Below are 24,614 nucleotides of genomic sequence, written 5' to 3' on the forward strand. Positions count from 1 at the left end.
CAGCAGGAAAAAAAATTAGAGGGAATGTTGATTCCAGATAGAGAACCAGTTTGGTGCAGTGGTTAAAGTGCGCAGACTCTAATCTGGGAGAACCGGGTTTGAGTCCCCCACTCCTCCACATGCAGCTGCTGGTGTGACTTTGGGCCAGTCTCACTGACCTCAAGCCAGTCTCCGCCGGCCTAACCTTCTACACAGTGCCATTGTGAGACTCTAACTAGAAGATTAAAAAATAGGCCCAAGGCCAATGGTGCAAAATCAGGTAAAAGTATATTTTTTATTATTCAGTTAAATTTCCAGAAATTCCCTACAGGTTTCGACAACAGGCTCCATCAGGGAAATGTGTAATACATATAATAACAACATTGAGTTTACAGAAGTACACTTAAAATTTATATAAATAAAGTATTATGTTGTTAATGTTGTTCAGTCGCACAGTCAAGTCCGACTCTTCGCGACCCCATGGACCACATCACGCCAGGCCTTCCTGTCTTCCGCCGTCCTCTGAAGTTGGCTCAATTTCACGTTCGTTGCATCTATGACACTGTCTAACCATCTCATCCTTTGCCGTCCCCGTCTTCTTCGACCTTCAATCTTTCCCAGCATCAGGGAGTGCTCCCTTCTCATTGGGTGGCCAAAGTCTTTGAGCTTCAGTTTCATTATCTGGCCTTCCAGGGAACAGTCAGGGTTGATTTCTTTGAGGACTGACTGATTTGATCTCCTTGCAGTATTATATTAAAAGTTAAAATCCAGGTCCTAAAATATCAGTCACATGCAAAACCCCTAGAGCTTATTCTGTCCCAGATATAGTATATATTCCCCTGACGAAGCCCGTTGGTGAAATGTGTAATGAATTTTTTTTGAACTGAGTAAAAAAATATACTTCTACCTGATTTTGCACCATTGGCCTTGGCCCTGTTTTTTCTCTCCTGTGCCTGGTGCAACTTTATTTTCTTGAGAATCTATCTAGCACACTTTTCCTGGACTTCCTTCAGATCCGTATAAATGGTTCTCAAGAAGGAGAAGGAGGAGGAGACTGGATTTATACCCCACCCTTCACTTGGAATCTCAGAGAGGCTTACAAACTCCTTTCCCTTCCTCTCCCCACAACAGACACCCTGTGAGGTAGGTGGGGTTGAGAGAGCTCTGACAGAAACTGCTCTTTTTCAAGGACAGCTCTTATCAGAGCTATGGCTTGCCCAAGGTCATCCAGCAGCTGCAAGTGGAGGAGTGGGGAATCAAACCCGGTTCTCCCAGATTAGAGTCTGCGCACTTAACCACTACACCAAACTGGCTCTACTCCCTGTTCTGTTCTCACAACAACTCTGAAAGTGAATAGACCGAGGTCACCCAGCACGCTTCCATGGTAGAGTGGGGATTTGCATTCAGAGCTCCCAGATCTTTGTCTGTCAGTCTAACCACTGTCCCACAGTAGTTCTATGTGCAAAGTGAGAACAATAAGGGCCCTGCACATGACCGCGGGGATCTTGCATTGTGCTGAGAGATCATGTACACCTCTCCAGAAATCTAGCACTGCTTAAAGTCAGACATCTCCTTACCTTTCTCTTCGTCGTTGTCTCGGTTTAGTTCTGTGTAGACCGGGGTTTCCTACAAGAGAACGTCAAAACAGTTTCATGGCGTGTGTGAGCTTTTGCCATCGTTGACATCAGTAGGGGGTCAAAATCAGCCCTGCTGGCCGCCATTGCAGTGGCCATAGATTCAAAGGATACTGAGAGTTTGACGTCAAGGACAGGAGCCAAAAGGCAGAAAAGCCCAAGGCATTTGAGCAGGAAATCCAAAGGGAGACACCCAATAAACAGTCCCTTGTGCATGCCAAGCGGATGCTCTACCACCGTGCCATGGCCCCTCCCTTGCATGGAACTCTCACATGAAGCTGCCTCAGACTGAATGAGACTAAAAGGCCACCAAGGTCAGTATTGTCTACTCTGACTTGGCAGCAGCTCTCCAGCATCTCTTTCTGAGGTCCTTCACATCACCTCCTGCCTGGTCCTTTTAACTGGAGGTGCCGGGGATTGAACCTGGGACCTTCTGCATGCCAAGCAGAGGCTCTGCCACTGAGCCACAGCCCCTCCCCTGAACGGAACTCTCAGACATAGCTGCCTTATACTGAATCAGAACCTCGGCCCTCAAAATCCGTAATGTCTGCTCTGATTGGCAGTGGCTCTCCGGGGTCTTAGGATGAGGTCTTTCCCATCACTGCTTCCTGGTCCTTTTAACTGGAGATGCCGGGGATTGAACCTGGGACCTTCTGCAAGTCAAGCAGATGCTCTACCACTGAGCTACAGCCCCACTTCATGGCTCTCTAGAGTCTCAGGCAGAGGCCTTTCCCTTCACCTACTGCCTGGTCCTTTTAATTGGAGATGCCAGGGATTGAACCTGGGACCTTCTGCGTGCCAAGCAGATGCTCTAGCACTGAGTCACAGTCCCACTTCATGGCTCCCCAGGGTCTCAGGCTGAGGTCTTTCACATCACCTACTGCCTGGTCCTTTTAAACTGGAGATGCCGGGGATTGAACCTGGGACCTTCTGTGGGTCAAGCGGATGCTCTACCACTGAGCCATGAACCCTCCCTAAAGTGCATCCCTAAGCATACATGAACACATGAAACTTCCTTATGTTGAATGGTCTTGGTCCATCAAGGTCAGTATTGTGTACTCTGGTTGGCAGCGGCTTTCCAGGGTCTCAGGCAGAGCTCCTTCACATCACCTCCTGCCTGATCCCTTAACTGGAGATGCCAGGGATTGAACCTGGGACCTTCTGCGTGCCAAGCAGAGGCTCCTTCACCGTGCCACATCCCCTCCCCAATTAAGTTCTGCAACAGAAGGTCACAGCCAGGGATACATTGGGAAATGGGGGCAGAAAGGCAGGGATGCTGGTGGGCTGGGCTGCCAATATCACGGGGCGCTCCAATTGGACACGAGAACGTCCGTGGCCAGAATCCAGCTCACGTGGCCGGGCCCCCACCTGCTCCTTCCCCTCCAGGCCTCTCCTGACTTGCTCTTCGATGAACCGGGCCGTCTTCTCCTCCTCGTCCAAGTCCTGCTTTTTCTTCTTCTCCTGTTCCTGCTGCCGGCGGATCGTCTCAGGGTCTCGGTCGATGTACTGGATGTACCAGCCTTTGGGGGTTTCGTCCACCTTGCAGAAGCCTTAAAAACCACATCACAACCGTTACGGTCTTGAGAGAGGCAGAAGAAGAAGAAGAGGAGGAGGAAGGGGGGGGGAGGAGGAGGAGGAGAAGGCAGAATGCAGCAGCAAGCTGGGAGTCTACATAATGAATAACAATAGAATAGTAAAACTTGGAGAAATGATCTCCAGAGATCCGTTCCCCTGGAGAAAATGGCTACTTTGGAAGGTGGACTCTATGGCATTAGATCCCATTGCAGTCCCGCCCCTCCCCAAACCCCACCTTCCTCAGGCTCCACCCCCCAAATATCCAGGAATTTCCCAACCTGGAGCTGGCAACCCTACCTGCGAGGTACATTAGACTGAGAGAGAGAGGGACTGGCCCAAGGTCACCCAGCAAGCTTCCATGGCAGAGGGGAATTTGAACTTGGGTCTCCCAGAGCCAAGTCCAACACTTTAACCATTATAGCACACTGCCTCTCCATCCACAATACTACCGTTATCTACAATACTACTGGTTCCAGTGGATAGCCATGGTGGTTTGAAGCAATAGAACAAAGTTTGAGTCCAGTGGCACCTTGAAGACCGATAATGCTTAATTCCGAGTATAAGCTTTTGTGTGCATGCACATCTCTTCTGAAGAAGTGTGCATGCACACAAACGCTTATACCCAGAATCTAACTTGCTCACGGAGCCTGAGCCTGCTCGCAGGGAGGGCGGGGTATAAATCGAATTAATAAACAAAAAAAATATAAAAAATAACTTTGTTGGTCTTCAAGTGCCACTGGACTCAAACTTTGAAATAAATAGGATATCGACTATCAGAAGAACATCAGAATCCGGCAACAGGCTTGTGCGATTCACCAAGAAACTCAGAAAAATTATTAGGGAATTAAACTTTGTTGGTCTCCAAAGTGCCACTGGACTCCAATTTTTGGAATAATTAGGATATCGATCACCAAGAATATCAGAATCAGGGCATAGGCTCGCGCTGTGCTAAAGGATTCACCAAAATACGTAGAAAAATTATTAGAGAATTAAACTTTGTTGGTCTCCAAAGGGCCACTGGACTCCAATTTTTGGAATAATTAGGATATCGATCATCAGAAGAGTATCAGAATCAGGCCATAGGCTCGCGCTGTGCTAAAGGATTCACCAAAATACGTAGAAAAATTATTAGAGAATTAAACTTTGTTGGTCTTCAAAGTGCCACTGGACTCAGACTTTGTTGCATTATAGTACTACTGAATACACTAGCCACAATATCGCCACACCGGAATTGAGAATTTTGGAAATCCCTGATTAGAATATTTGAATCAAAGTTCCTGGTTTTTCTCATTGGCAAGGCTACTAAAAATGCTTCTTTGGAAGACAACTATCCCAGAAGTTTGCCGGACAGGAAATAAAATTACCTTCTCTCCCCAGCCACTTGGTAAAATCGGTCAGTGTTTCCCACTGAGTGGCGTTCATATGGATATGTTCCCGATGGCTTATGTATTCATTGTACACGATGTTATTGTGGACTCTCTTCGTTCCTAGAATGAGACGACGACACCGTTAAATGCAAATCTGCTGTTGAACAGAAGACACTTTCGACAGATTTATGGACAAACAAAGCTTCATGACAGCAAAGGGATTTACCAAATCGTCTTCGGAGCAGTTCTAAGAAATCGTTCCGGAATTCCCTAAGGGAACACACAAAACATAGTTTTAGCAATTTGGCACAAAGGCTTGAGGCTGTATACGTTAAGGAAATATGAGGCAACAGCTTATTTTTATTCAGGTGGGTGGCCGTGATGGTATGAAGCAGCAGAACAAAGTTTGAGTCCGGTGGCACCTTTAAGACCAACAGAGTTTAATTCTGGGTATAAACTTTTGTATGCATGCACACTTTTTCTGATACATCTCCCTTATAAATAAAAGCCAAATGGTGGTGGCACTTCTCTAGAACATTCCACACGCTCCAAAATCAGTTCACTCTCTGATCTGTCATTCAGAGGGTCTCCCTATCCACTGGCTGCTTTGCCTGAGTCCTGCCTCCAACATTCTAAACAGTTTGCTGTTCCTCTCCCCCCCATAGCCAGTCAGGATACAGAGGTTATTTGCATATGCAGCCTCATTGGCCTCTGCCTCGGAACACAGAGGTCGTTTGCATATGCGACTTGATTGGCTTTTGCCTCTAACATTCTAAACAGTTTGCTCTTCTGAGGTAAAATGTGTCCAATCTCCAGGTGAGGGCTGGAGATCACTTAGAATTACAACTGGTTTCTAGATGGCAGAGATCAGTTCCCATGGAGAAAATGGTGGGCTCTGTATCCTTATATGCTGCTGAGGTGGCCCCCGTATGACAGCCAATGTGACGTAGCAGTCAGGGCTTCAGAGCACGGGAGAGGCTGCAGGTGTGTGGGGGGTGGAAAGCTGAAGAGTGAGGGGGAAATAAAGGTAGGTTGATGACTGGCTGGGAAGGAGATCGGGTTGCCAACTCCAGGTGGGAAATTCCTGGAGATGTGAGGGATGGAGCCTGGAAAGGGTGAGGTTTCAGGAGGCGTGGGACCTTGGACAGGTACAAAGCCATAGACTCCACCCTCCAAACCTTCTGGGGAACCATCATTGCCAATCTCCAGGTGAGGGCTGGAGATCACTCAAAATTACAACCGTTCTTTAGGTAGCAGAGATCAGTTCCTCTGGAGAAAATGGTGGACTCAGTGTCATTATACCCTGCTGAGGTCGCCACAGCAAATTGACACTGAGTGTCCAAGGCCGGGGCACCCGCCCAGAGCCTCTTTCTAGAGGCCGTTGTATTTATTTCTACAACGGGCCTTTTTCCTAGCTGTACATATTACGCATTATATACATTTGAAGGAGTGTGCACGCACATGATAGCTTATAACCAGAATTAAGCTTTATTGGTCTTAAAGGTGCCACTGGACTCAAGCTTATTTTTATGTACAAGTGTGCTAGTTTTTGAGTTACACAGAAGACTTCATCGAGCATTACATATAGTTAGAGAGAGGGTGGTGGCAGGATGTGAGGCAATATACTCCCAATCCCTCTCAAGGGTTAATGCTAATAGTAAGGGCCCCATTCCATCTTGCAGGTGTTGCTAATTGGGTCTCTCCGCCAAAACAGTTCTTATAGAGAGCCAGTTCAGTGTAGTGGTTAAGTGCGTGGACTGTAATCTGGGAGAACCGGGTTTGATTCCCCACTCCTCCACTTGCACCTGCTGATGTGACCTTGGGTCAGCCACAAGCTCTGGCACAGCTGTCCTTGAAAAAGAGCATTTGTGTCAGAATTCTCTCAGTCACACCCACCTCACAGGGTGTCTGTTGTGGGGAGGGGAAGGGAAAGGAGTTTGTAAGCCGCTCTGAGACTCCAAGTGAAGGGCGGGGTATAACTCCAATCTCTTCTCTTCTTCCTCTTCATCAGACAAGAGCGATACTGTCATCACAGGACTCATCATCAAAAGCGAAAGATACCGAATTATACACAGGACTACCAGGCAGCACAAGGCTTCTGTCTCCTGACCCTACCAGTGTTTGACCACAGAAACATTCAGCACAGCTGATGGATGCATAGTGCTGGTTTTTTTCGGGGGGGGGGGGGGGGGAGTTTTTTTACACTATGATTGACTGCTTCGTACAATTCAAGGAAGGCTGCTCCTTCGAGTATGGAGAGGACCATCTTTTCAACACTGGAAGGCCTGGAGGAGGCCCAGAGTGCTTTGCCTCACAGAGAAAGAAGTGAAAGAGAATGAAGAAGAAGAAATTGGATTTATACCCCACCCTTCACTACCCAAGGGAGTCTCAGAGCGGCTTACAAACTCCTTTCCCTTCCCCTCCCCACAACAGACACCCTGTGAGGTAGGTGGGGCTGAGAGAGCTCTGACAGAAACTGCTCTTTTTCAAGAACAGCTCTGACAGAACTATGGCTTGCCCAAGGTCATCCAGCAGCTGCAAGTGGAGGAGTGGGGAATCAAACCCGGTTCTCCCAGATTGGAGTCCGCGCACTTAACCACTACACTAGACACACCCAAGACTGTGGCGGCAGCTACTGCTAAAACAGTGTTGCTTTTAATCGACACAGCCAATCAGAAGACCGGCTGGACCACATCCCCATCTGGCCCCACCCACTTTCTAGAAATGCCCAGTGGGCATCAGGAAAGGTGCTAGTGGGGGCCAGGGGGCCCAGGGGCACCGCACTGGAGATCCCTGTAGGTGGGAATCACAAACAACTTTTTTGCCAAAAAGACACCAACATCATTCAAGGAACAGGAAAGTCCGAACCAAAATATGGGTTGCACTCACTCTGAGAAGTAATCCATGAACTGCTGAGGGTCCTCCGAGGCAAGCAGTAGCTGTCTCTGGTGAGACTCGGACATGCAATGACATTTAAAGCCATTCTAGGCAAATGAAACAATAGAAAAACACAACTGTGATCAAGGACTGGCAAACGGCACCGTTAAAACCTGCAATAAGCCTTTAGGCAAAATTGTTTTACTGCTGAGAGATTATTAGAACAGACATTTATGTACAGAACCACAAGGCAGACCTGTCATTAGCCAGGCGTTGTTTATTCGATATGTAAATAAATAGATTTCTTTCGTCTAAAAGACTGCAAACCAGGGGTCATTTCCTGCAGGAGCGCACAGGAGCGGAGCTCCGGCAGTAAAGAGCCCAGGGGGTGGGCACATGCAACAAGCCCCACCCCCTGCTCCCAGCAGCCTTCAGTCAGAGCAAGAAGCAGCCAGGTAAGTTGCAGAGCCCCCCCCCCCCAACAGTCCAGTGGCACCTTTAAGACCAAGTTTTATTCAGGTACAAGCTCTCCCTCCTCTGCAAGGACAGATCTGCACGCCCCCCCCCCAATAGCTAGCAATCCAAAACAGTCCAGTGGCACCTTTAAGGTCAAGGTTTATTCAGGTACAAGCTCTCCCTCCTCTGCGAGGACAGATCTGCACGTTCCCTCCCCCCAATAGATAGCAGTCCAAAACAGTCCAGTGGCACCTTTAAAGCCAAGGTTTATTCAGGTACAAGCTCTCCCTCCTGTGCGAGGACAGATCTGCACCCCCCCCCCCCCGCCGCGCGACAACCCCCCAAAAGCCCCCCACCCACAACAGTCCAGTGGCACCTTTAAGACCAAGTTTTATTCAGGTACAAGCTCTCCCTCCTCTGCGAGGACAGATCTGCACGTTCCCTCCCCCCAATAGCTAGCAATCCAAAACAGTCCAGGGGAGCCTGAGCGGTGGGTGTTGCCTTCTGACACACTTCCGGTGATGTCAGGGGGTGTGGCATATGCAAATAGGTTATGTTAATGAGCTATGCTAATGAGCTCCTGCATCTCTTTGTCTACAAAATGACCACTGCTGCAAACCCTGCAGTGACAGCTGAATTCTCTTTATAAATACAGGAAATTTAATTTTGTTGGTTTGGGGGAACGAGTTTTGCTTGCATCTGTGGTGAGGAAGGGAAAGAGATTGTAAGCCGCTCTGAGACTCCTTCGGTAGTGATTGGTGGCTAAGCAGCACCAGGTGATGATGATACCCAATCAGGACACTGTCTTGATGGAAACCTCTAAAAAATTATCTTATCACTCCTGATTCTCCACCTCCCCCAGGTTCTCATGGAAAGTTAACTGCCAGGCTCCTAGCTCTGGCCTTGAAGATGAGAAGAAGAAGAGGAGATTGGATTTATACCCCGCCCTTCACTACCCAAAGGTGTCTCAGAGTGGCTTACAAACTCCTTTCCCTTTCCCTCCCCACAACAGATACCCTGTGAGGCAGGCGGGGCTGAGAGAGCTCTTGACAGAAACGGCTCTTTTTCAAGAACAGCTCTTATCAGAACTACGGCTTGCCCAAGGTCATCCAGCCAGCTGCAAGTGGAGGAGTGGGGAATCAAACCTGGTTCTCCCAGATTAGAGTCCACGCACTTAACCACTACACCAAACTGGCTCTCGGCCAACTATATTGGCCGAGAGACCCAATTAGCAACACCTGCAAGATGGAATGGGACCCTTACTATTAGCATTAACCCTTTAGAGGGATTTGGAGTACACTGCCTCACATCCTGCCACCACCTTCTCTCTAACTATATGTAATGCTTGATGAAGTCTTTTTTTTTAATGTATCTGAAAAAGTGTGCTGTGGCAGTTAGGTGTAGTGGTTAGGAGTGCGGACTCTAATCTGGAAGAACCGGGTTTGATTCCCAGGTCCTCCACATGCAGCTGCTGGTGTGACCTTGGGTCAGTCATAAGTTCTTCCAGAGCTGTTCTCTCAAGGGCAGTTCTTGGTAGAGCTCTCTCAGACCCACCTACCTCAGAGGGTGTCTGTTGTGGGCAGGGGAAGGGATTGTAAACTGCTCTGAGACTCCTTCGGGTAGTGAAGGGCTGGGTATAAATCCAATCTCCTCTTCTTCTATACAAGTTAAGTCACCCACAGTTCTCGCTTATACCCAGAATTAAACTTTGTTGTTTTGTATAAATGGTACTGATATTTTATGCCAATAAAGGCTGACTTGACTTTGTTGGTCTTGGAGGTGACACTGAACTCAAACTTAGTTCTTACATCTGTTGTTAATTCTTTCATTTGTATGCTGATTTGCTGCTATTCACAGGTCTTACCAACTGCGTTCATACAATCTTAGCTATAATCACTCAGTTACTTATGCATCTTGACTAACTACAAAGGCAGACTACAAGCAATGCAAATATATAAATTAGGGTTACCATATTTGGAAAAGCAAAAAAGAGGATATATTTCCCGACTGACAACTTCAAACAAGTGATCACTGTGACAAACCTCATTTCAAATGCCCCTACTACTTAAGCTGGGATCCCAGATCACCGCAGACTGTGACAGCAGCCATGAAATTAAAAGACGCCTGCTCCTTGGGAGGAAAGCGATGGCGAACCTAAACAGCATGATAAAAAGTAGAGACATCACCCTGCCAACAAAAGTCCGCATGGTCAAAGCAATGGTATTCCCAGTAGTCATGTATGGCTGTGAGAGTTGGACTATAAGGGAGGTTGAGCGCCGAAGAATAGATTCTTTTGAACTATGGTGCTTGAGAAGACTCTTGAGAGTCCCTTGGACTGCAAGAAGATCAAATCAGTCAAACCTAAAAGAAATCAACCCTCACTGTTCCCTGGAAGCCCAGATAATGAAACTGAAGCTCAACTACTTTGGCCACCCAATGAGAAGGGAGCACTCACTGGAGAAGACCCTGATGCTGGGAAAGATTGAAGGTCAAAGAAGACGGGGACGGCAAAGGACGAGATGGTTAGACAGTGTCATAGATGCAACGAACATGAAATTGAGCACACTTCAGAGGACGGCGGAAGACCGGAAGGCCTGGCGTGATCTGGTCCATGGGGTTGCAAAGAGTCGGACTCGACTGTGCGACTGAACAACAACTACTACTACTACTACTTAAGCTGTGATCATTGCTACTAACTAGGAATATTCATAACCTTCCAACCCAAAAAGTGGACATTTTCATCTGTTTTTGAAAAAGTGTCTGAAAGAGAATGGACACAAAGGAAAGAGAACATCTGGTACCCTAAATAAACAACTCAGTTTTGTGACAGGGAGTTCCATAAGCTGCACAAAGCATTAATTTCCTTTTGACTGCCTCCCGCACAGCCATTTCACTGGAGGCCCCTGAGTTCTTGGAAGAGAGAAAGAGAAAACGTTTCTTTTCATCCACATTCTTCACTCCCACACAGAACAATGTAAGTCTCCATTGCTTCTGGAGGCCTATCTTCAAAATAGATGTACTCAGAATGGAGCGCGTGCAGAGCAGGGTGATGAGGACGATCGGGGGCCTGGAGACCCCCGAGGAAAGGCTGAGGAACTTGGGGGTGTTCAGTCTGGAGAAGAGGAGGTTGAGGGGGGACAGGATGGTTCTCTTGAAATATTTGAAGGGCTGTCACTTAGAGGACAGGGAGCTGTTCCTGTTGGCAGCAGAGGAGAGGACTCGCAAGAATGGGTTTAGATTAAGGACGGGAAGGTACTGGCTGGATATCAGGAAAAACGTTTTTGCTGTCAGAGTTGTGCAACAGTGGAATCAGCTCCCCCGCTCCCTGGCCGTCTTTAAGCAGATAAACACAGAAAACACCGTGTTGAAATAATAAACACAATATTCACATGTACTTATAGCTAGTGTATTGTAAACACTTTCAAACTACAACATCACATTTCAAACACTTTCAAACTAAGTTATATAACATGAAGAGTCCAACTGTCTTCTTCCTGATGGAGGAGAAATACCAATGTACAGTTATTTGTACCGAACAATGCAGCAACCTATTGTACATTTCCCAAGTGATGATCCATCAGGTAAAGCTAGCAGGCAGCTTGTACTTCTCACTGTGATGATTCAGCTTAGCAAGCAAGCCTAGTAGATGTATTTTCCCATGAGGTGATTCAGCTAGCAAGCTATAAGTACATGTGAATATTGTGTTTATTATTTCAACACAGTGTTCCCTGTGTGCTTGTCGTCTTTAATTAGAGGCTGGACAAACACTTGTCAGCAATGCTCTAACATTGATCCCGCATTGAGGAGGGGATTGGACTATATTTGCAACTTTAAAATTGAGCAGGATACTACCAGCTGCACTCAATGTAGATTCATAAAGCAGTCCTAGTAGGCCGGAGACTCTGTGGCATGTGTGGTCCTGTTTACATAGAAGCAACCTTGAGAGGTGCACATTAAAGCTTAGGAGACCTGGCCCATAAGTGAGTATATATTGGTGGCTTCGTGGCCCATACATTGTGCTGTTTTTTTAAATACTCTAAGGAGGTATTCTCTTTTACAGAGAAACTGAATATTATTGTCCTGTAAAGAAATTGGAATGAGACTTCCTGTAGTTGGTAAGATTCAATGAGATTCTGTGCAACAGTGATAATAATAGGTATTTAGTATGATTCTTTTGTATTGTTGGGATCAATTTTGTGAAATATGGTCAATAAGTAATGTTAAAAAAGCATTATTGTATTTTATACTTCTATAGTTCTTTGTTCCTGAGGAAGGACTAGAAGTCTGAAACACTGCATACTACCTAGGGAAAGTGTTGGATATTTACTCTGGACTTTGTTTTTTTCCTTCTATGGATCCCGTGGACTTCTGTATTTTCCCATGATGGATTATATGTATAGATTCATTACTGATTACATGTGCATTTCACTTTGTTGAAGTCTCCTTTTGGATATACTTTTGCGGGTAATTCAGCTCACAGTTGTTTTTTGTTGTTCCTTGCTATCAAATATACAAAAACATTAAAATTCAGTATATAACTTAATAAAACTTAATGAAGTATGGCCCCTTCCAACTCTCTGATTCTATGATTCCCGCAGCTGTCCTGAAAAAAACTCTTCAGCTTTTCTTCGTAGGAAAGGACCGCCAACAACCCTTTTGGGGTTCTGACATCCTCGGGTATACTGCTCCTGAACAAGGAGGCTCCACTTCACATTCCCCCCCACCCCGGTCCCCCTCTCACCTCGTCCCTGCACTGCTTCTGGCACATCTGGCAATACCAGCGCAGCTTTTGCAGCCCCTTCGATTTGATGCGGTTGGCGATCGCCTTGGGGCTGAGGAAGTCCGTCTTCCCCATGCTGGAAAACAAGAGAAGGGGGGATCCCGCGCCTTCGGTTTGTTTCCTGCTTCTCTCTGGGAGAACAGCTGGCCGGAAAGCGGAAATGGCGAACGGGCTTGTCTCTCCCCTTCTCTCTTGTTCTGCCGCTCTACCCCGGAATCTCTATGTTACTCCCCCCACTTTTCCCTCGGTCCGCCGATGAACCCCAAACCGGAAAGTCCGCTCTAGCTCAACGACTCTATTGCTCAAGCGCCACCTCTATTGGCGGCTTCGGTGCAGCGCCGCCTTCAGGGCGATCGAACACGTGGCCGCTTGAGGAGAACTATATTATATTTTATTACGCCATACCGTAATTACTATGTTATAACGGATTACTGTTTTGTTTGTTAAAGATTTAAACACAAATAAAGTTGTTCGTTTTAAAAAAGGAACGCGTGTTGAAAGCTCTATATTCCTACATCTCTATAATGCGACGCCGGGCCGCTCTAGCCGGGCGACTCTATGGCGCCAACCCTCCTCGTCGGTGTTGGCAAACCATAGAGTCGGAACACCAAGCATCAAATGTATTTCTACTCAACTGTGGCGGAAATACTTTTTCGGGGGTTCCCCCTCCGAAATATGACGATTCTGCGGAACAGGAAACGGCCCAAGGGTAACCTTTGGACCCGGAAACTATCCCCGCGCTTCCTTTCAGGCCTTAGAACGGGCTTGACGCGGGATTGGGCCGGCGTGAAGCAACGGCGCATGCGCGGTGCGGCGGCTCTGACCTTCAGGGGCCGTGGCCGGGCGGGCAGCTCGTGAAGGAGGCTGAAGAGGCTGCGGGAGAGACGGAAAGAAGGACCCACCGAAGCCGCCCCCGGTACTACGAGGCCTGAAGCCTTCCAAAGGGAGGAGGGAGGGGCACCTCTAGGCCGGCCCTGCTTTCCACTAGCTGCCCTCTGTGGCTGGGCGGGGGAAGGGGAGCACTCTGTGTATGCTCAGAGGTGCCCATGCACGCCTGCCTTTCTTTGTACTATTGCACAAAGAGGTAGGCAGCCAGTGGGGCCCTTTGCAGCAGTGCTGGGGTGCAAGATCCGGGTTATGGCTGGGCCAGGCCGACTTTCTTTTCTCTGAATTAAGTAGTCATTCGTCAGGCCCAGCACTGTCTGCTTTGACAGCCCTGCAGGAGCGTGGGTGGAGGAAGGTCGGGTGGGGCCGTGGCTCAGTGGCAGAGCACCTGCCTGGCATGCAGAAGGTCCCAGGTTTGATTCCCCAGCATCTGCAGTGAAAAGGATCAGGTAGGAGGTGATGCGAAGGATCCCAGCCTGAGACCCTGGAGAGCTTCTGCTGGTCTGAGTAGACTGACTTTGATGGACTAAGAATGATTCAGAATAAGGCCGTTTCATGTGTTTCCGAGTTTAATCTCTGGCTTTTCTGGCTCGTGGGATCACTTGCTGTAAAAGACCTGAGGGACTGTGGCTCACTGGCAGAGCATGTGCTTGGCATGCAGAAGGTCCCAGGTTCAATCCCCAGCATCTCCAGTTAAACAGGCCAGATAGGAGGTGATATGCAAGACCTCTTATTAGGGACTCTGAAAAGCCACTGCTAATCTAAGTAGATATTACTGATCTTGATAGGGTCTGAGACAGTGTAAGGCAATTCCAGTGTGCTCATAGATTCAGGAGAGTAGCCTTATTAGTCTAAAAGAATAAAACAAAGTTTGAGTCCAGTGGCACCTTTAAGACCAACAAAGTTTAATTCTGGGTATAATTAAACTTTATAGGTCTTTAAGGTGCCACTGGACTCAAATTTTGTTCATGTGACCCTGGAGAGTTGCTGCCAGTCTGAGTAGGCTATAGTGACCTTGAGGAATGAATAGTCTAATTCAGTATAAGGGAGCTTCTTCGCAATGGCTTCTAACGGAAGAGTTTAAAGTGGGCATGTGGGTGACTGAAATTGGGTTTTGCTGCAGGCAAAGCGGCTCTCTGGATTCTTCCAAAATAAAGGAGTGCTTCTGACTGCATGTGGAACCCTGATCATAGAATCGTAGAGTTGGAAGGGACCTCCAGGGTCATCTAGTCCAACCCCCTGCACAATGCAGGAAATTCACAAATACTTCCCCCTCCACACCCGCAGTGAGGAAGGGAAAGGAGTTTGTAAGCCGCTCTGAGTCTCCGAGTGACGGGCGGGGTATAAATCCAATCTCTTCTTTAATTCTCACAGGTAAATGCCCTGGCAGCTGCACAGAAAAATATGGAGTGGATTTACAGTAGCTTTGTGGAGACTACACACTGTAGCAAAGGGGGTGTTTATCAGGTTATGGATATCGAGTGGAACTGATTCCATCCATGTTTGCAACCATTCATTCTCTAGATCAAAATCTTGCAATTGCAGGGCTTGTGCAGATCTTATTGCTGGGTATCGGGATCTTAGTCTGAATAGGCCTGTGTCAGCCGTGTCTTTCTGGATGGGCAGATCTCTGTTTTCAGTGATCTTTCTATATTCACGAAGAAGAGCATCTTGTCTTCGGAGATGCGGGGGAACGATGTGGCACAACGTCAGTAGCCAGTCGGAGTGGATTTAACACGATGGTTTTCACTGGAGAGACATGCAAAGTGGTTCGGCACTGTGGCAGATGCCTTATTTCAGACTTCTTTCAATAACCCTAGAGCAGTTTTATTTATTTATTTTACAATTTATACCCCGCCCTACCCCACCGGCCACATGACCACGAAAACGTCTTCGGACAGCGCTGGCTCTTTGGCTTTGAAACAGAGATGAGCACCGCAACCCTAGAGTCGGATTCGACTGGCTTTCGAGCAAGGGAACATTTACCTTTACCCCTCCGGAGCAGGCTCAGGGCTAATGCTATAATATATAGTTTTACAGTCAAGGCAATATGGTAATTATAGTGTTTCATCTAATGCAGTGGTTCCCGGCCATTTTGGAATGGTGAATCGCAAGTTCTGATTTCCTTGGTATGGTGATCCATTTGGGCGGGGGGGAAAGAAGGTTTTTGGGTGCCCTGGGCAAACTATGACCTTGGCACCCATCCAGTGCAGCATTCTGTTTTCTGCAGTGTCCAACCAGATGTTTTTCAGAAGCTAACCCCAAAAAAAATCAACTTATTTATTTATTTGATTTATATACTGCCCTCCCCCATGAGTAGGCTCAGGGCAGGTTACATCAGTATCGTTAAACAGTCATTTAATACCAGATTAAAACAACATAAAATCACAGATCATAAAATCACAAAATGCCATGTGAAATAATTTGTTCAGATGGCATTGTGTGTGGTATAGCCGGGAGATTCTAGGAGCTAGGCTTATTTTTTTGGGTTAGGAGAATAGCGGTCACTGGGGGTATGGTGCAAAGTAGATTCCCCCCCCCCTTAGTTGTGAGAATCCTTCCCAGCTTTCTTTCTGCAAACCTGAATGTGTGGTGAGACATCTTTATTTGTGGGCTTTTGGCATGCACGTATTTATGAAATGTTGTGGAAAGGCATTAGCGTCCTGCAGCTGAACCGTTAATTAACCAGTTAATTATAATATTGGTACCCGGCCTTTCCTCGTGGCTCAGCTGTTCAGTATTTGTTACTGTAGTGAAGAAAGCAGCACTCTTAACAGATGAAGTGTGCAATAACATGTTTACTTTTGCAGGGTCCAAGTTAGGAATATGGCAACTTTGAAAGACAGTAAGTATTTCCGTTTTCAAAATGGCCTTTTTGGGGAGACGGGAGTAGGCTGGGTTTGGTAGTCGGTCGCCATGGGTGGTTGTCCCAAAATCCCCCCCCCCCGCAGTTGAGAGAGCTCATGCATGATGGGGTAGACCAGGGGTGTCGAACTCATGTGTTATGAGGGCTGGATCTGACATAAATGAGACCTTGTTGGGCCGGGCCGTGTGTGTCATAAAACATAATGCCAGGTAGTGGAGATATAAACTTTATAAAGGACACAAACACAAAGGTTTGGTTTTTTTACTTAAAATAAAAAACATGCTTCAAACATCAGCACTATTGCAATATCGTTTATTTAACAGTGTCTGATAACTGACACCTCTTGCTCTGAATTATTGCATCCAAATGTTTGTGCCATTGCAGTCTTGAGTATGCTGTTCATGTGTGTATCTGTAAGCTGCAAACCTACGATGACGCAGCAGCGGCAGAACTGGAAGCAGCAGCAGAAGACTGCCAGTTCCACTGCAGGCCTGAGAGAAGCCCTCCGGGGGCCTGATCTGGCCCCTGGGCCGCATGTTTGACACCCCTGGAGTAGACTAGCTACATTTGACTGTACATATTGGTTTGGATATTGTTTAGGATTATTTTTCAGAAGACCTGTTTTAGAGAATATGTTGTGTGCTTCATCCAAGATGATTAGGGGATTGGAGTACCTTCCCTGTGAGGAAAGGCTGAAGAGTCTTGGACTTTTCAGTTTATAAAAAAATAGGCCTTCCCCCCCACCCCCAGCTACTCTTACCCTTTGGAATAGACCAAGCAAAAAAGATTAGTCAAGCAGAGAATCGAGGATATAAAACGCCAAACCGATCATTCCAGCTTACGAAACATTACGATGAGGGCAAACATTAAAAGTACTGTGGAACCAGCGTTGCCCTTTTCTGCACTTTTCCCAATGCTATAATATCCTTTTTGAGGTGTGGTGACCAGAACTGTACACAGTACTCCAAACGAGTACACTTCTCTTTGAGCGTTTGTTGTCTGCTTCTAGCTTGCCTCATGCGGTACTTTTTCTCTTCCGTGCAGTTACCAGGCGGTTAAAGTCTATCAAGAACATCCAGAAGATCACCAAGTCCATGAAGATGGTCTCTGCAGCGAAGTATGCCAGGGCGGAGCGAGAGTTAAGGCCAGCGAGAGTTTACGGAGTGGGGGCACTGGGTAAGAAACTCTCTTCTCTGGAGGCGGCGGTTGTCGCACGGACTTTTTAAATCCCACGCTTATGGGACAAGAATTAAGCAAAACTGAAGACAATGTCACGTCTTACATTGCTTTCTCTTGTAAAACTTTGTGATGGGTTACTTCTGAGCTGTCCTGCAAATTGGGCTGGCAAATGACATTCTAAGAACACAAGAGAAACCAATGTTGGATCAAGCCAATGGCCTATCCAGTCCAACACTCTGTGTCACACAGTGGCTAAAAATACCAGGTGCCATCAGGAGGTCCAGCAGTGGGGCCATAAGAACATAAGAGAAGCCATGTTGGATCAGGCCAGTGGCCAATCCAGTCCAACACCCCGTGTCACACAGTGGCCGAAACCCAGGTGCCCTCAGGAGGTCCACCAGCAGGGCCATAAGAACACTAGAGAAGCCAACGTTGGATCAGGCCAATGGCCCATCCAGTCCAACACTCTGTCACACAGTGGCCAAAAATACCAGGTGCCATCAGGAGGTCCAGCAGTGGGGCCAGGACACTAGAAGCCCTCCCACTGTTGACCCCCCCCCCCAAGCACCAAGAAGACAGAGCATCCCTTGCCCCAGACTGTGAGTTCCTATCTATACCTTGTGGCTAATAGCCACTGATGGACCTCTGCTCCGTGTGTTTATCCAGTTCCCTCTTGAAGCCGTCCATGCTTGTAGCTGCCACCACCTCCTGTGGCTGTGAATTCCATGTGTGAATCACTCATTGGGTGAAGAAAGACTTCCGACCGCTCAGCAAGTTAATGGAGTGCCCACAAGGAGTCCTTGTCTTGTGAGAAAGGGAGAAACGTACCTCTTTCTCTACCTGCTCTATCACACGCATAATCTTATATACCTCGATCGTGTCACCCCTCAGCCGTCGTTTCTCCAAGCTAAAGAGCCCCAAGCGCTTTAACCTTTCCTCATAAGGAAAGTGTTCCAACCCTTTTATAATTCTAGTTGCCCTTTTCTGCACTTTTCCCAATGCTATAATATCCTGAGATCTGCCTTCATCCAGGAGCACCAGAACGGGTGTTGCGGTGCTGTCTCTATGGTCTTTTCAGTTCGGAGGTTGGCAGCGGCTGATGTGTATTGCTGTTGGCTTGGGGTGGGTGACAACAACTCACTCTGGGCTGGATAAACAAGTAATTACCCCCAAGGTATTAAATCCCTAAGGGCTTGTATTGCAAGGAGGGTGAGGGGTTGTTTTAAAATAAGATAAAAGAAAGTACTTCTTCACCCGAAGACTAATTAACACGTGGAATTCACTGCCACAGGAAGTGGTGGCGGCTACAAGCAAAGACAGCTTCAAAGGGAGCAGAGATCCATCAGTGGCTGTTAGCCACAAGGGATATTTCAGGGGTGTCCAAACTGCAGCACGGGGGCCGCACGGGGCTCTTTCACACAGCCTAATTTAATGTTAATAAAAAAGCAAATTTGCATATTTTTCAATAAAACCATGTGTGTTAGCCACACTGTCTGGGGCAGTGATGCTCTGGATACTTTGGTGCTTGGGGGGCAACAGTGTGAGGGCTCCTGGCATTCTGGCCCCGCTGGTCGACCTCCTGATCAGTGTTCCCTCTAAGCTGTGGAGTCTTGTGAGCAAAAATTCCACTTTGTGAGCTACCAGCATTAAAGCTGTGAGCGAGCGATTTGGCTCCTGCATAAATTAGTCCGATCTGGAGCCATCCCTTCCCGAGATCTGGAGGCTAAAAAACTGAGCTAGCTCACACTAACTCAGCTTAGGGGGAACACTGCTCCTGATGGCCCCTGGGTTTTGGGCACTGTGTGACATGGAGTGCTGGATTGGATGGGCCACTGGCGTGATCCGACACGGCTTCTCTTAGGTTCTGTGTGAGCATGCATGCGTGAAACGCTGCATGTTGCACAACAGTGTGCGGTTTGAATATGTGGCACGTAGTCCGTCGAATGCTCTGACTGGGACGGCCTGGGCTAGTCGGATCTCATCAGATCTCGGAAGCTGAGCAGGGTCAGACCTGTTTAGTGCTGAGAAAGTCCAGGGTCACTAGTCAGAGGCGAGCAGTAGCAAACCCCCCCTCTGTTTGCCTCTTGCCTTGAAAACCCTACCGGTCTCTTTAAGTTAGCTGTGACTTGACAGTGCTTTACACATGCACTGAAACATAGCACCCTTTCAAAAATCTTCAGGATGTGCATACACCTAGTCCAGGGGTGTCGAACTCATTTGTTTTTTTTGGTAAACAAAATTTTTATTTTCGTAGGAAATTCACCATTTAAAATTTAAACATTTTCACGTTTTCCATTGTTTACCCTCTTCCCCTTTCCTCCCCTCCCTTCTGTGGCTTCCCGCAATGCTTCCTCCCACCCATTTTATACATCATTTAGTTATATCATTTTTTATATCATAACAATTACAATCTCCAGATAACATCATTTGTCTTAATATTGATCTAAACATATTAAGTTTTGTTTCACATCCCAGTTCTTTTCCAGATAAATTTTAAAGTCACTCCATTCCTCAAAGAACACATCATCTTCTTTATTGTTCAATTTTTTTGTAATTTTGTCCATTTGTGCCATGAACAGAACTTTTTGTATCCATTCATCGATCTCTGGTACCTTCTCTGTCTTCCAAAATTGGGCATAAATCATTCTTGCTGTTACTATCAGGTACCAGAGTAATGTCTTTTTAGTCGTATTAACTTCTTCCATTTTAAGTCCCAAAAGCAGAATTTCTGGAGCTTTCTTAAAAGAACATTTCAAAATTTTTTGCATTTCATTGTGGACTTTTGTCCAAAAGTCTACAGCTTTCTCACAAGTCCACCACATATGGTAAAATGAGCCCTCATGACTCTTACACTTCCAACACTTATTTGACATATTTTGGTTCATATTTGCAATTTTCTTAGGCGTCATGTACCACCTATACATCATTTTATAACCATTCTCTCTTACATTGGTACAAGGCGATATCTTAATAGAATTCTTCCACAAATACTCCCAAGTTTCCATAGACACTTCCTTATTCATATTTATAGCCCATTTTATCATTTGTTCTTTAACTTTTTCATCTTCTGTATACCATTTTAACAATACCTTATACATTTTAGAGATATTTTTCCCCCTCCACTCTCCCATACATTTTCCATCTCATTTTTTTCATCTCTAAAACCATAATTTTTTTTGTCTGATCTAAAAAGATCATAGATCTGCATATATTTCAACCACTCATATTCATATTCAATTTCATTCTGCTTTTTCATTACCCATTCTGTTCCCTCTTTTTTAATTAAGTCTCTATATGGCAACCAGTCTTTACCTCGCTGTCTTGAGTAAGATATCAACACTTCTACTGGTACAATCCACAATGGTCTTAAGTCACTCTGGTATTTCTTATATCTCGTCCATACCATATACAAAGCTTTTCTCACCAAGTGAAGTTTAAAAAAACTATCCATTTTTATCTTGTCATACCATAAATATGCATGCCAGCCAAATCTACAATCATGTCCTTCCAACCCCAACAATCTGTCATTCTCAAGCTTCACCCATTGTTCCATCCATGTTAGACAAACCGCTTCATAATATAGTCTAAGATTTGGCATTTGTAGACCTCCTCTTTCTTTGGCATCACAAAGTATTTTCATTTTAATCCTTGGTTTCTTGCCCGCCCAAACAAATTTTGACACTTCTTGTTGCCACTTGGCCAACAAATCCGTTTTATGCAGAATTGGTATTGTTTGGAACAGGAACATCAAACGTGGTAGGACATTCATTTTTATAACTGATATTCTTCCCATCAGTGATAAGTTCATTTTATCCCATTTCTTAAAATCTTGAGTCAGCTTAGTCCATAATTTCTCATAATTATTCTTATATAGGTCTATATTTTTTGCCGTTAATTCAATTCCAAGGTATTTTGTTTTTTTAACTACTTCACATTGTACCAGTTCTTGTAGTTCCACTTGTTTTTGTTTGATCATGTTTTTACATATAAGTTTTGTTTTATTCTTATTTACGTAAAAGCCGGCCAATTCTCCAAACTCCTTTATTTTTTGAAAAAGCAATGTCAATTTTTCTGTTGGGTTTTCCACCATAAACATTACATCGTCTGCAAATGCTCGATATTTGTATTGGTGTCCTTTATGTGTCAAGCCCTTTATTTCTTGATCGTACTGTATTTTTTGTAAAAGTATTTCCAATACCCAGATAAATAATAACGGTGATAACGGACAACCTTGCCTTGTTCCTTTCTGTACTTTGAAGTTATCTGTCAGTTCTTTATTCACATTTATTTTAGCTCTTTGTTCAGAATAGATAGCTTCAATACAATTTCTAAAATGTTGTCCCGCTTCAATCTTTTCCATCATCTGGTGCATAAAATTCCAATTAAGATTGTCAAAAGCTTTTTCTGCATCAACAAACAGAAAAGCTACTTCTTTTTCTGGGTGCTTTTCATAATATTCAATTGCGTCCATTACTATTCTTACATTGTCTCTAATCTGCCTTTTGGGTAAAAAGCCCGCTTGATCTTCAGAAATTACCGTTTGTAAATAGTTTTTCACCCTTTCTGCAATAATTTTTGCAAAGATTTTATAATCGTTGTTCAAAAGAGATATTGGCCTGTAGTTCTTTACATTTGTTGAATCTTGTCCTTCCTTTGGAATCAAAGAAATAATTGCTTCTTTCCATGAGTCCGGCACCTTTTTGTTTTCTCTTATTTCGTTGGTTAAAGCTTCCAGGACCGGGGAAATTTCTTCTTTCATCTTTTTGTAGAATTTCGCTGTAAATCCGTCCGGCCCAGGCGCCTTCCCCAACTTTGTCTCTTCTATTGCCTTCATCACTTCTTCTTTTTGAATTGGACCATTTAATAAATCTTTGTATTCCTTACTTATTTTTGGTAGTGGAATCTCCTTTAAATATGTTTTAATCTTCTCAAGATCAACTCTAGTTGTTTGGAATAGTTTAGCATAATACTTGAAGAAACATCTCTTTATTCCATTAGGATCAACGAACTCTTTTCCATCTTCTATTATTTTGGTTATCATTCTTCTCTCTCTTCTAGCCTTAAGTTGCCAAGCTAAGTATTTTCCCGGTTTGTTCGCCCCTTCAAAAGATTTCTGTTGTAACTTCTTTAAATTCCAATACATTTCCTGATTCCAAGTCTCATTCAGTTGTTCCTTCAGCAACTTTAATTCTTTAATAATTTGCTTTTTTCCAGGCTTCTTTTTTAATTCCTTTTCTTTCTGAGCAATTTTTTCTAACACTTCTGTTTGTTTTTGAAGTTTTTCCTTTTTTTGCTTCACGTTTTGCGAGATGAGAATTCCTCTCATCACCGCTTTATAAGCATCCCATACAATCTGTATCGGTGTTTCTTTATTTAAATTTTGTTGAAAGAATTGTTTCGTTTCTTCCTTTAACATCTCAATTACCGTTTTCTTATCCAACAAGTCTTCATTAATCCTCCACAGAAAGGGTTTTTTCCTTTCTGTGGAACTCCATACCACCGGATTGTGATCTGAATTACATCTTGGCAAAATTTCAGTCTTATGTGTTTTCATTGATAATTCTTCAGACATCCAAATCATATCAATTCTGGAAAAAGAGCAATGTCTATTGGAATAAAAAGTAAAGTCTTTCTGCATCGGGTTCCATTTCCTCCAAACATCTTCTAATTTTTCTTGCTTAACTAATTCAAAAAAATTCTTTGGCAATTTTCCGCTGAATTCGTTGTCCTTTTGTGGTTTTCTGTCTAGACGATCTATTGTCCCATTAAAGTCTCCGGCCATAATAACTTGCTCATAAGTCAATTGTTGTAATTGGTCAGTTATATCCTTAAAAAATTTTTCCTTTGCTCCATTGGGTGCGTACACGTTGATCAACAATGTTTTTTTCTGCTGAATCATTAATTCCACACCCACGTATCTGCCATCTATGTCCTTAAAAATTTCTGTAGGTTGTAACTCCTTCTTCACATATGTCACAACTCCTTTTTTCTTGTTTGAGGCCGCAGAACAAAATTCAATTCCAAATAAAGCATTCTTTAAATATTTTATATCCTGTTTTCTAATATGTGTTTCTTGCAAGCATATCACGTTGCATTTCTGTTTCTGTATCCAATGATTGATTCTTTTCCTCTTGTTTGGTGAATTTAATCCATTAACATTCCATGACAACAATTTGTACTCCATTATGCGTTTTATTTTAAAGTTCTCCAAAGACGTCCGCATTGTCCGCCTTAAATTTATAAAAGTCCATCATCGATCTGATCTGAATCCTCCCACCTTGATACGTAAAGGATAAACCTTGTGGAATCTCCCATCTATATCTGATGCTCAAAGCTCTGAGTTTGTCCGCCAAGGATTTATACCTTTTCCTGTCTTGCAGTATTGTTCTTGGGAGTTCTCTCATCACCATAATTTTGTTTCCCTCTATTACAAAAGGGACGTTGAATTGCTTCTTGAATATCTCCTCTGTTATTGATCTTGTTACAAATTGTACAATTACATCCCTTGGTAAATTCTTCTTTTCTGCAATTCTGGAGTTCACTCTATAAATCAAATCAAAGTCTGAGTCCATTGACCCTTCCTCCTCGCCCAGAAAAGCCGTTATCACTTCCATCATTTTTTCTTTTAAGTTCTCATTCTCTGTTTCCTTAATGCCTCTGAATCTCAGATGAGTCTGCATCCTTCTGAACTCCATCATTGTCTCTGATCTTGTAATTTGTTGAGTCAAAGAATCTTGTTTCTCTTCTATTTTTTGTATCTTCTCCTCTGTCTCTGTAGTCTTGGTTGCATTTGCTTGAACATCCTTCTTAACTCCTTCCATTTCTTGCTTGATTGAAGTTATTTCTGTAGTAACCAATTCCTTCAATGCTGTTATGTTCTTCTCTTGGACTTCTTCTAGATGTTTCAGATGAATCTGAGTTTGCTTCTCCAGTTGGTCCCCCAATGTTTTTTCTATCTGCTCCCCCATGGCTTGTATTGCCTCTGTCATTCTCTTCTCCATTGCTTCCATGGAGGC

At 44.9% G+C, this 24,614-nt stretch overlaps 2 protein-coding genes and 1 non-coding gene across 3 annotated transcripts in view; 1 reads left to right on the forward strand and 2 right to left on the reverse strand.

Annotated features, from left to right (window-relative positions):
* Positions 1 to 12,790, reverse strand: part of LOC107119970 (DNA/RNA-binding protein KIN17-like) — a 17,815-nt gene extending 5,025 nt beyond the window's left edge. Inside the window, exons 1-6 of the mRNA XM_015422601.1 lie at positions 12,630 to 12,790; positions 7,445 to 7,539; positions 4,782 to 4,825; positions 4,553 to 4,675; positions 2,982 to 3,163; positions 1,557 to 1,605 (exon numbers count right to left, since the gene is read on the reverse strand). Of these exons, the coding sequence (XP_015278087.1) occupies positions 1,557 to 1,605; positions 2,982 to 3,163; positions 4,553 to 4,675; positions 4,782 to 4,825; positions 7,445 to 7,539; positions 12,630 to 12,743 (607 nt within the window). The 5' untranslated portion in view covers positions 12,744 to 12,790. The remainder of the gene's footprint in view (positions 1 to 1,556; positions 1,606 to 2,981; positions 3,164 to 4,552; positions 4,676 to 4,781; positions 4,826 to 7,444; positions 7,540 to 12,629) is intronic.
* TRNAV-GAC lies at positions 2,236 to 2,307 on the reverse strand. Its single transcript has one exon. It is a non-coding gene; the product is annotated as a tRNA-Val (tRNA).
* Positions 12,791 to 13,440: 650 nt separating the features above from the next.
* Positions 13,441 to 24,614, forward strand: part of ATP5C1 (ATP synthase, H+ transporting, mitochondrial F1 complex, gamma polypeptide 1) — a 38,103-nt gene continuing 26,929 nt past the window's right edge. Inside the window, exons 1-3 of the mRNA XM_015422600.1 lie at positions 13,441 to 13,584; positions 16,364 to 16,398; positions 17,464 to 17,595. Of these exons, the coding sequence (XP_015278086.1) occupies positions 16,380 to 16,398; positions 17,464 to 17,595 (151 nt within the window). The 5' untranslated portion in view covers positions 13,441 to 13,584; positions 16,364 to 16,379. The remainder of the gene's footprint in view (positions 13,585 to 16,363; positions 16,399 to 17,463; positions 17,596 to 24,614) is intronic.

The sequence above is a fragment of the Gekko japonicus genome, unplaced genomic scaffold (assembly GCF_001447785.1).
Source record: "Gekko japonicus isolate JY-2015 unplaced genomic scaffold, Gekko_japonicus_V1.1 scaffold1663, whole genome shotgun sequence".
Classification (NCBI taxonomy): Eukaryota; Metazoa; Chordata; class Lepidosauria; order Squamata; family Gekkonidae; genus Gekko; species Gekko japonicus.